Here is an 11,902-nt window from a genome sequence, read left to right on the forward strand (position 1 = left end):
CTGTGGATTGAACTGTGTCCCCAGAAATTCATACACAATAGGTTTTCGTGATTTGGTAACAGCTGATTCCAGCACACCATGGGAGGCCTTATTGCTTTGGAAACTGTCCTTGGAGATATGATCATATTTCCATAAATGCTACCTTTAGGGGTTGCCATCATGGTAGCATGCAATAATCCTGCAGCCCTCTTGAAAAGTGAAGTGATTCAGAATACATTAGTGGAGGTGAGAGCCACTGACTGGATGACCATTGGTTGGGATATTATCTAAATGACTCAAGCATGAATAAGCGATTAGACCAGCTGAACTTTAGCATGTGTGTGTATATATATGTGTATATATTTATATGTATGTATATATGTATACATATATATATAATATATCTATATATCTATATATATAATTTGGTCTATAAACACGCATGTGTTGCTTTGTAATAATGTATTTACCTTTAAATATGGTAATCAAAACCTGTAATTTTTCCTCCTGACCTTACTTTATCTATCTTAGATATTCACTATGATGTACAATATAATAAAGCACTTAGTTTAAAAAACTTCTGGTTCTGCCCGGCCAGTGTGGCACAGTGGTTGAGCATTGACCCATAAATCAGGTCAGGGTTCAATTCCCTGGCAGGGCACATGCCCAGGTGTCAGGATCCCCAGTAGGAGGAGTGCAGGAGCCAGCCAATTGTGGTTCTCATCATTGATGTTTCTGTTCTCTCCCTTCCTCTCTGAAATCAATAGAAAAATATTTAAAAAAGAAAAATACTTCTGACTTAGTTTCAGATATGCCTGACATTTTTTAGGGAAATTTATGGGATAAACATTTTTGTATTAAAGAAAAATTATTTGCCCTGGCTGGTGTGGCTCAGTTGGTTGAGCATCATCCTATGCACCAAAGGATCACTGGTTCAATTCCTGGACATGGCAGATGCCCAGGTTTCAGGTTCAGTCCCTGGTTGGGGTATGTGCAGGAGGCAGCCAATCAATGTTTCTCTCTCTCTCTCTCTCTAAAAAAAAAGAAGATATTATTTATTGAAAAGCCTATCTATAATTGGATAGCATTTTTGCTTAAATTTTTGCATTATAAAATGTATTTAAGAAGATGATATGAATACTATGTTTTGCAATGAAGATTGGAAAACATAAATATAGTGTCTCATTGCTAAAGAGTTTTATATATTGCATTCTAGCTACAGACCTTCTATTTGCTCAGACAGTATTTGGAAAAGCAGTTCCATTTGCCACGGCTGGAGATTGCTACAGTGCTGCCAGATGCCCACAGGTATTTCAGATTTGTTTATTTCTCCCTAACTGTGAAAAAAAAAGTGATACTGTTTCCCTTAATTCATTTTCTGGATCATAATATTATAAGAAACATAATAAAAAATTCAGGCTTCCTATATGAACTTTATTTTAAAGGTTATAGTAAGCTTTATAGGATTTTTACCAATGTTGGATTTGTTTGAAAGGTGTAAAACAAGAGTTTTAAGTTGTTCAGTTCCTATTTCTTCTTCCATGATGCTTTATTATTTTTAATCTTTCCACTAAGTCCATGGAAATGAATGGACATATAGTATAAGGAATGGATCACAAGCATGTGACTTTCAACACCGCTGCTAACATCACTCATAGTGACCTGGGTCTATAACTTACCAGAATAACTTTCTATCGTCTGTGGAATAGTACATTTCCATGTCTTTACTCTTTTTTAGGCCTTCATTTCCGGAGTTCTCTATACACACCCTTCCATGTTATCTGTGATTTCCAGAATAGAGTATGCTTTCTAGAAAACAACATACTCATTTTTTAAAATGTGAACAACATTTTTATGATAAGACTAGAGGCCCAGTGCATGGATTTGTGCACCAGTGGGGTCCCTTGGCCTGGCCTGTGGGGATCAGGCCGAAACCAGCTCTCCCACATCCCCAAGAGGTCCTAGATTGCAAGAGAGCGGTTCTTGGGTGACACACCTCAGAATCAGGCTCCCTCCTCTCTGGTTCCACATGTGTCATCTGAGAACCACAGCTGACACAGCTCAGCAGCTCCTGCATTAAGCGTCTGCCACCTGGTGGTCAGTGTGCATCATAGCCACTGGTCGGAGTGTCATAGCTACCCATTGGACAGTTGAAAGGTTGCTTAGGCTTTTATATATAGATGGAGAGATGTAAAGCTTATACGAATATAGCATTGTTAGGTAGATTTCTAACTAATTTTAAAAAATCATGCACAAGAGGTAGTAATTATAATTGAAGATATCATATTGAAGAAAAGTAGCTAATGGTTTGTCATAGCTCTCTATTCTTAGAATTGGCTATTCACAGTTCTCATCACTGACACAGAAGGTACGCTTATGTTAGAAAGAAAGGGCATTTTCTATGTTAGAGAAGAAAACTTAAAGGAGATAAAAAGACACTAGCTCTATGGACTGACCCAAATAAGGTTGCAATAAATACATATGTCTTGGGTCCAGAAATGCAAATTGAACGTGGCAATGTCCTATGAAAGACAGGTGTTTATTCAAGCACCATAAGTTCATTATAACTCATGTAGAACATGGAATGATTTCTAAACAACCTAATATGATCATAAGGTACCAAAAAAAATATTGAGACCAAAATGTTATTTGTACTTGACAATGAAATATTATATTTATTTTTAAATTTCTGTTGGGAAAAATAAATTTTTACTCTAAGAGTAGGAGGTGGAAACCAGGGGGGCAAAAGAGGGTTTAAATCATGTCACATAAGGAAAATAAAAAGGGTGACCAGGAAAGGAGTAGAACGTTATAACTGTCTTTAAATAATTAAAGAGATCCATGAAACAGGTCAGTGTGTGTCACTTCAGGAGACGTTAGTAGGGCAGCAGATTCCATCTCAAGGTAAAGAAGGCTTTTGACTGGGAGGGTTCCCATAAAGAGACTCCCCCCCCCCTAAATCTGAGGCACAAATCACTAATCTTTGCCTATATTTTTATAAATCAATCTGGAATACTACAACCTTGCTGAACTCATTGTTTAATTGTAATAGTTTTTTATTGGATTCCTTAGGATTTTCTATATACACGGTAATGTTATTAAGAAATTAAGATAGTTTTACTCTTTTCTTTTCAATCTGGATACCTTTTATTTCTTTGTCTTACCTCATTGCTCTAACTAAAACTCCAATACAGTGTTGAATAGAAGTAGTGAGAGTGGACATCCTGTCTTGTTTATGATTTTAGGGGGAAATCATTTAGTCTGTCATAAAGTCTGTTGACAGTTCTTTTAATATAGGGATTTACAGCTACACAATTTCAGTTCTTTCACTGCATCCTTGAAGTTTTGATATGCTGTGTGTTTATTTTCATTCATATTTTCTATTATCACTTATATCTTCTTTGACCCATTGGTTATTCATGAATTTCCCAGATTTCCTTCCGTTATTGATTTTTACTTTCATTCCACTGTGGTTGGAACACACCAATTCTGTGTATCTAGAGATCTGGCCCACTTCTCAGAGTTAACATCCCCACTCTATAATCGGGCTACTAGGTCACAGTAACTCCTATATTCTTGGCTTGTCCTCAGCATGGAACCACTTCCCTAACAGTTAATTCCCTAAGAGTCACTTGAGTGGGGATGACTCAGGCCTTGTGCTTTTGGACCGCCCTGCCTAGAGGTAGCTTTTCGGTACTGTGAGTAAGGACCGAGTGACAGAAGGGAGCTCAGACTCTCAGCCACTCTTGCCTGTACTATATCTTCTGTAGCACAGAGCTGGGTGATATGGGAAGTGCTGGTGGCTTGCTTTCTCATGGTGAAAATGCACTTCTCATAGGAATCTGAGGTAAACAAAATCCTGTGTTCTTCGCTGCACCCATCAAGGGTATAACTCTCACCTTGCTGAGGTAGGGGGAGGAGAGGACGGCTCATTGTTCAAATATCACAGAGCCTCACTGTTCTTAACTAGAGTTCATAGATTTTTTTGGGGCATAAATATTTCTCTATTATATAACCTTAGGACAATTTCCAGAGACTTTAAATGGTTATTGTATCTTATAATTTTTATCATCTCTGGTTATTTAACTGGCTATCTTTTTAAAGGTAGCTAACTTTGCAGAGGAATCTCATTTAATCTATGAGGCTAGTTAGCCATACTCATGTTCATTTTTCTCCTTCCTTACTTCAGTCATACTGGTCTTCCACCCAGCTGGAGACTCCCTGATCTACATCTTCCATTCAGTTCTTTTCCCAGGACTGTCCTTCCCCTTTGAACTCCCCTTTCTGAAGTGTGATACTGTGTTCTTTGGACACCTGTTCTAAAGTCAAGGAGGGTAATATAAAACGTCTAGAATTCTAAACAACCTTTTCCCTCACATATGGATTTTTAAAAATAACACTTACTTTGTGACCCTCTTAAATGGAGAGTATTCATTCTCCATTAGTGAACTTTCCTCATAGGAAATAACAGAAAACTAATTATTATCAACAATATTTCTCAATGAGCATGGAATCTGAATAAGAGGTATTAGCACAATCTGGTTTTAAAATAAGACAGCAATGCCCATTAATTTCTACTGCCATTTTTCCAACTTTCATGTAACTGCATTTCCCCCCTACAGTATCTTGAGAAAGTTATATAGTTGTAAACTACGTAATCCTAGTTTATAGTTGGAGAAACACAACACTCCATGTTAACAACCTTTCCAATGTTGTTGAGAAAGTCAGAGGCAGAACCAGTACAATAAAATACTCTCTGCCCATCAAGGTCAGATGCTTCCCTCACTTAGTTCTCTAGCCATTTGTGGAATACAAAACTCAGTTTCAAAATTAGACATTATTGGGCAAAGATATAAGCTGCCAAAAGGAGCTATACTCATTCAGTCTTTATTCAACTGCCTGAGGTTACTGTTACAAAAAATACACACTGCCCTACATTCTTAGAGATGTTCTGTCAAATATATAAACCAGATTCTGTGTTGAGTTACACAGCATTTGCATGGATACTCTCCAGATGTTTGATGTCACAGAAAGAAGTTATTCTGTTTGGGATTCATCAAAACCACATCCTTTGTGTTTGCATATGACAGGGTACCCCAGGACATGAATGCTAAAAAGAGAAGGGACACATATGGCACTCTTTAGGGAAAATAAACTTTGCCACATTGCAATATAAGATGAAGTTTAAGGAGTGTGGTGTGACATTAGAATACATATATCAAAAGTGAAATAAAGTGGTACTTTTTACAGAACCACAAAAATTTTAAAAAGTGTATCTTTTTAGCTGTTTTGTAATTAATATTGATTACATAAGAGCAAGAGAACCATATTCAGCCAATGCCTGTGGATCATGGCCAGCATTCATTTTGAGTATTCAGAACCCATTGTAAAGTATTTTGAACCTGTATTCTTTATTATCAGAGTGTAGATCTAACCTTTTAATTATATTATTTAGATCTCCTTTCTCATTCTTTTTGCTACTTGATCTGTTTTGTTACTAAAAGTGATATATTAAAATTTCCCATTATTAGGTTGTTTTTATTTTGTGAATCTCTTTGCTTTAAGTGTCTATCACATAGTGTGTAGTTGGGTTTTGTTTGCAATCCAATTGGAAAATATTTTTCTTTAAATAGATGTCATATCCATTCGCATTAAATACATTTTTAATAATGTGCAATAAAATTGCCTTTTTTTTGGTATACAGTTTTAACATACTAGTATGTACAGATTCATGTTACCATCACCATAATCACAATATAGAACAGTTCCCTCCCACCTTACCCCTGGTAAACTCTGTTGCTATAGTTTTCCCTTTTCTAAAATGTCACACAAATGTCATAGAAATAGAATCATACAGTATGTAACTTTTTGGGATTGGTATCCTTCACTCAACATAATGTCTTTGATAGCCATCTGTGTTGTTGCATGTTATCAATAATTTATTCCTCTTTAATTGCTGAGAACTATTCCATCATATGGACATTGTATAGTTGTCCCACAGTTTGTCCACTCATCCATTGGAAGAAAATGGGTTAACAGTTTTGGAGATTATGAATACACCTGATATGCACATTTGTGTACAGGTTTTTGATCATACATTTTTATTTCTCTAGGGTACACACCTATGAGTAGGATTGTAGGGTTATATGGTATGTGTGTGTTTAACTTTAAAGTAAATTGAAACACTTTTATAGAGTAGCTGTACCATTTTGTATTCCCAGCAGCAAAGATTAAAGTGCCTGTTGCTTTGCTTCCTTGTCAGCACTTAGTATTGCCAAGTTTTTTGTTTCCCCATTTTCAGTGGTATCTCCTTGTGGTTTTAATTTGCATTCCTTTGTTAACTAATGGCCTTAAGCATATTTCTTGTGTTTGTTTGCCATCTTTATATCCTCCTTGGTGAAGTGTGTGTTCATGTCTTTTGTTCATTTTAAAAATCAGATTGCTTAATTTTGAGAGGTTTTTATAATTCATGATACAAGTCTTTTGTTGGATATGACATTTGCAAATATTTTCTCTTAATCTGAGTCTTATATTTTCTTTCTCTTAAGTGTCTTTCAAAGAAGAAAATTTAAATTTTAATAAAGTCAAATTTATTATATCTTCTTTATGGGTTATGTATTTAGTATCATATTTAAGAACTTTTTGATTAACTCAAAGTTACAGAGATTTTTTTTTCTATATTTTGTTTTACATTTAGACCTGTGATTGATTTTGAAATCTGAGAGGGCTTTTGAATATAGACATCCAATTGTCCTAACACCATTTGTTGAAAATACAATTAATTGTCTTTCCACCCTTGTCAAATATCAATTGACATATTTATAAGTATCTATTTCTGGACTCTCTATTATCTTACATTGATCTACATCTCTCTCTTCTCGTTAGCACTGTCTTGGTTATAATACCTTTATAATGAGCATTAAAATAAGGCAGTGTGGGTCCTTCAACTTTATTCTTTTTAAAAATTTGTGTAACTTTTAGTTTTGTCATTCCTTATACATTTTTAAAATCAATTATTCATGCTTTAGCTGGTTTGGCTTAGTGGATAGAGCGTCAGCCTGCAGACTGAAGGGGTCCTGGGTTCCATTCCAGTCAAGAGCATGTGCCTGGGCTGTTGACTTGATCCCCAGTAGGGGGAGTGCAGGAGGCAGCTAGTCAATGATTGTCTCTCATTATTGATGTTCTATCTCTATCTTCCTCTCTAAAATCAATACAATATTTTTACAAATCAATTTACATTACATGTGTAGGTCTAGATCCCATTTGCAATAAAATACATACACATTTTAAAATTGTAAAACAATGATGTAATGAGCACACATGGACCAACACATCAAAGAAGTGAAACAAAGTAAAACTTGCATCTACCTGTATATTTCTCCTCTAGCTTATATCCGTAACTACTTTTTTCTTTGGTGGAGCCAATTACTCAAAGGCAAATATTTCACATTCTTAAATTCCTGGTTCTTTTGAATTGGCTATCAGAATTCTACTTCTTTAATATTTTTTATTTTGTACATTCAGTTGATGCACAATATTATAGTAGTTTCAGGTGTACAACATAGCCATTAGATGTTTATATAACTTACATTGTGATCACCGATAAATCCAATTCTCATCTGACACCATACCTAGCATTTACAATTTTACTATTTCCTATGCTGTACTGTACATCCTTATTACTCTTTTTATATCTGGCAACTGTTAGTTTGTTCTGTTTCTATGAGTTTGTGGTTTTTTTTGATTCCACATATAAGTGAAATAATATGGTTATGAAATAAGTTTTCTTTGGAAATTATTAAATCAAATAATTTCTGTTATGGATAAATTCTTCATGTTATCATTGTATTAAAATGTATTTGAATCTCTATTTTGGTTTTTAAAGAAGATTGCTCAGAAAACTAAATCAATGAAGTAATTTATATGTATTTGTTTTTTAGCAATAGTATTAATTCATATTATACATATATTTAAAATTGATTTAGCCTTTCATTCACATAATATACCCCCCAGTGTTTTATTAGTATTGCTTAAGATTCATGAGTCTTATCCACGGGATATTGTGATGTGACCCCAGAATGTCTTAATATCTGTATGTGTATTGAACATTGGCAGCAGATGTAATTAGCATTAAGTACTACTTTTCAGTGCATAATTCTGTAAATGTGACAAATTTTATGCATTTTCTTAATTAAAGTTTAAATATTAATGGAGATAGTCTGAAATATTTTGACTTCATTGGTTCTGTTTCTTGAAAAGAATTAGATCATACAGCCACTAGGGGGCTCACACACCACGTCTGTAGATCGTGTGGCATCACCTCCACATACACTTGGGGTACTTACAAAGGACATAATAGCTGGGATAATAATACCACATTCAGTTGTTTTGTGTGGTGGGTTAGGGCCTAATATTCTTAACACCAAAGGCACAGTAACAGAACATTCATCAAACCAGGCGCAACTTATCCGGGAAGTTAGCAGCTAGAGGTCAGAGACTGCACCTGGAGAAATGTTCCAGTCTGGTGCCAGTCCCACTGCCAGGACTGGCCTGTTGCTGCAGGAACACTGGCTCTCTCTGTCATGTCTTAGAGTCCGAGGGTTGGACGGATTTACTTGTGCACAAACAACATTATGCGGTATTAACTCACTTGTCTCAATTTAAATTTGTTTTTTAGCTGGTTCATTTTCTTTAGAGCAAGGTTGTGTTAATATTCTTTCATTTTATAAAGGAAAACCCTTAGGAAGCCATTTGAGTACTTTCTTATATAATTCACATTCAGGTGTTTCCAATCAAGAGCATTCTTGAATATCTGATAATGTTCATCTATTTTTATTTTGTTTTGTTTACATCCAGGGGCGGTTCAGCATTAACTTGGCAGGAACTGGGATGAAGATATCCAGCACTGCCAAGTGGCTGGCTCAGGGCAGTTACGCCTCTGTCGTCATCCACAGATCACAAGTAAGTCCTGCTGGGCCGGGAGGCCTTTCTGAAATACATCTATGCCACCACTTGCATGAAAGGGCCTCTACCTCAATGTAGAGTTACTAGTATATGAGGTTGGTGACTGCATTGTTGCATATAATGGAATCTAACATTAATTTATGAAATTTATGGGATAGGGTTCATTTTTATGTATGTACATAAGTAGTTTTTATATAAACATATAAATTCTTGTACAGGCTACAGATATCTGAGCATGAAATAATAATGTCAGGGCATATAGATTTTATCCAGCTCAAGTTTAGGGCTAATGACTTGAAAGGCAGGTACTTCAGAAAGAGGTAGTGCTTTTAACTTTAATGGTTTGTAGGTTTTAATATTTCAGAGTGAGAGGTAAGTTTTTGGTTTATTTATCTCACTGCTTTGATTTAGTGATAGGATGGTCCTACAGCCATTTGTCATTTAACAACATAACCTCTATAGTGTTTTCTTTAAGTCTATTTTTATGGTTTTATACATATTTTCCTCTATCTAGAAAACAATGTTATTTGCATTCACCTCTAACACATACACCATGGGCCAAAAGTAGATTTACAGTTGTTTGGATGAAAAATAATACAAAAATAAACTGTTTCATGTACCCACAACTGTACACCTACTTTTGCCCCACCCTGTATATTCTCTAAAATAGAACCCATTTAATTTTGCTGCTGGTACGATGTACTAGCACATACACTTTAGGAGGTGGCTCCTATTAGAATTACCATGTCTTAGCATGACTCTCTAAACAGTAAACTAGCATCTACATTATAACTGTTCCTACCTGTATTGTACATAAATTAACACCATCAATAGCCCCTGCCCACTGTTTTGATTGCTTTCTTTTGATAAGAATGAGTTCTTTTATGCTCCTACTTTTATGAATATTTATAAAGAAAATTCAATTTTTTGATACTATAGAGTTTAAACATTCTATTTCTGAAGACTGAAATTGTTTTAATTAATAAAGAATTAAGTTTTTGTTCTGCATATTGGTAAGCAGTAGGCTTTTAAAACATATTTAAAATAAAGAGCTATTTGCATTTGGCATATTTAGGTCTAATCCATTTTGGTAGAAGAATGGGAATACGTTAATTAAAATATATTCTGAGCAATTGAGCTCAATGAAATATTCTGACCTTATTTATCCATCTTTTAAATATTTTTTGGTTAAACATGAAGACTGAACTCTGGCTGACATCACCAGTAGATATGAATATCTCATACATTCATTCCTTTTGCTTCTATTTAATTCTATTCTAAAGATTAATTAACTGAGAATGTCTACCTTCATCAAAATGTTACACATGAAGGTCTTTCCTGAAATCTGATGTGAAACTGAAACCCAAATATACTTATGGGAATGCAAACACAATAGATTTAACCAAGGTTAGGTTTTTACTTAATCTGGGATAGGAACACATGTAAATTAGAATTTTTACTGCCAGTCCCTTCTTTTCTGCTTACTCAGATTCTTAAGAGTTAAAAAATCTTCTGAAACAAAAGTCAATTTTGAAAACCCCTGATCTCTAAACATCCATCCCAAAATGTTCCAGGAAACCTCCTTCTTTAGGTTAAAAGAAAAACCACAGAAACAACAAAATACCTTTACCTATACCTTTCCAAAAATTCCAGGAGTTTAAACTATTTTTGCCTCATCCAATCAAAATGTTTTCAGTTTTTTGACTTTTGGACTTAAAGATGGAAGGCAGTCTAGAAATAACATCTGTCTTTATCCTGACCCTGCCTTTCACCCACCTCTGACCATCATTCCTCTGTGAATGGCTTTGCTTTACTAAAAAGGAAAAAAAAAGTTCTAATTACAGCTTTCAGTCCAATTTTCCCCCACCCCCTTCTATACCTTTCTTCAGGCTGTATTTCTACAAATAACTTTTATTTAGTCAATGAAAATCTTAAACTCACTAAAGCAAATAAATGCCTGGATGAAAAATATGTGGATTGAGATGAGTCATCTAAATTATAGTGTGGTATATAATAATCAAGAAGCTAATATGCATCTCAGGTGGGTTATCTCATGGCCCTAACCACCAATCCTGACATGGCATTTACCTCAAGTGTGATTGTCACAGGAAACCTTGGCTAATTGGCTTTTTCTGTCTTGTGCATCTATTAGATTCTCCTGTATTTCTGCCTCTTCCTATTTTCAGGATGGAACCAAAGTCTACGGCAGATGTGGAGGGTTTTGTGGAAAGTGTGTTCCTCACCTGACGACTGGCCTCCCAATTCAAGTGATCTGAGCATTCAGAAGTGAGAAGTGTGTCCCAAAGAGGAGATAGTCTTTGAACCTGCAAATAACCGGTGCTCATTTCTTTCATCTTCCCTTCCTGAGATTTCCGTGTCCAAAAGGTCTGTGACTTTGTTTAGGGTGCTCACCAGGGAGTCAAATCCCCACTTAATTTTTTCAAGGCCTTCAACTTAATAGGCATATAACTCTAATCAGGATATTTTTTATAGAAGTACTTATTTATGGTGGAATATACAGGGATGTCTGGATGAATTAGACCAAGATAATATTGCAGTTAACAGCTTGGACTCAACCACAGTTAAACCTATAGACATACATGTAAACCTCTACTCAGTATTCTACTGTACAATGAAATGTTTGCTCTACTTGTTAAGTGGAAAATGAACTTATTTAAAACTACCATGAACATTATTTCATGTCAGGTGAATAGTAGTAAATCAATAGTTACTTTGAAAAAGTACATAGCCATTATACTTACTGATACAGCATAGATACCTTGTTTTATATTCCTTTAATTGTGAATTATGGTGCTTCAAATTTTAAAAATCCTAAAAATGTGTGCTTGGGTTAAATACTAAATAACTTTTGTGGGTATAATACAAAAGAAGGTATAATATAGTAGAATTTTAAAACACCTACCTCTAATTTAAAATGTACGCTATGTCTTTATAACTC

At 35.0% G+C, this 11,902-nt stretch overlaps 1 protein-coding gene across 1 annotated transcript in view; it reads left to right on the plus strand.

The window, feature by feature from the left end:
* ADAMTS20 (ADAM metallopeptidase with thrombospondin type 1 motif 20) overlaps positions 1–11,219 on the plus strand; it is a gene marked incomplete at both ends in the record, with an annotated part of 166,168 nt that extends 154,949 nt beyond the window's left edge. Inside the window, 3 exons of the mRNA XM_081082830.1 lie at positions 1,196–1,287; positions 8,836–8,940; positions 11,130–11,219. Coding sequence (XP_080938956.1) covers positions 1,196–1,287; positions 8,836–8,940; positions 11,130–11,219 — 287 coding nt within the window. The remainder of the gene's footprint in view (positions 1–1,195; positions 1,288–8,835; positions 8,941–11,129) is intronic.
* Positions 11,220–11,902: the final 683 nt, after the last annotated feature.

This window comes from Myotis nattereri (genome assembly GCF_964212035.1).
Source record: "Myotis nattereri genome assembly, chromosome: 2".
Classification (NCBI taxonomy): Eukaryota; Metazoa; Chordata; class Mammalia; order Chiroptera; family Vespertilionidae; genus Myotis; species Myotis nattereri.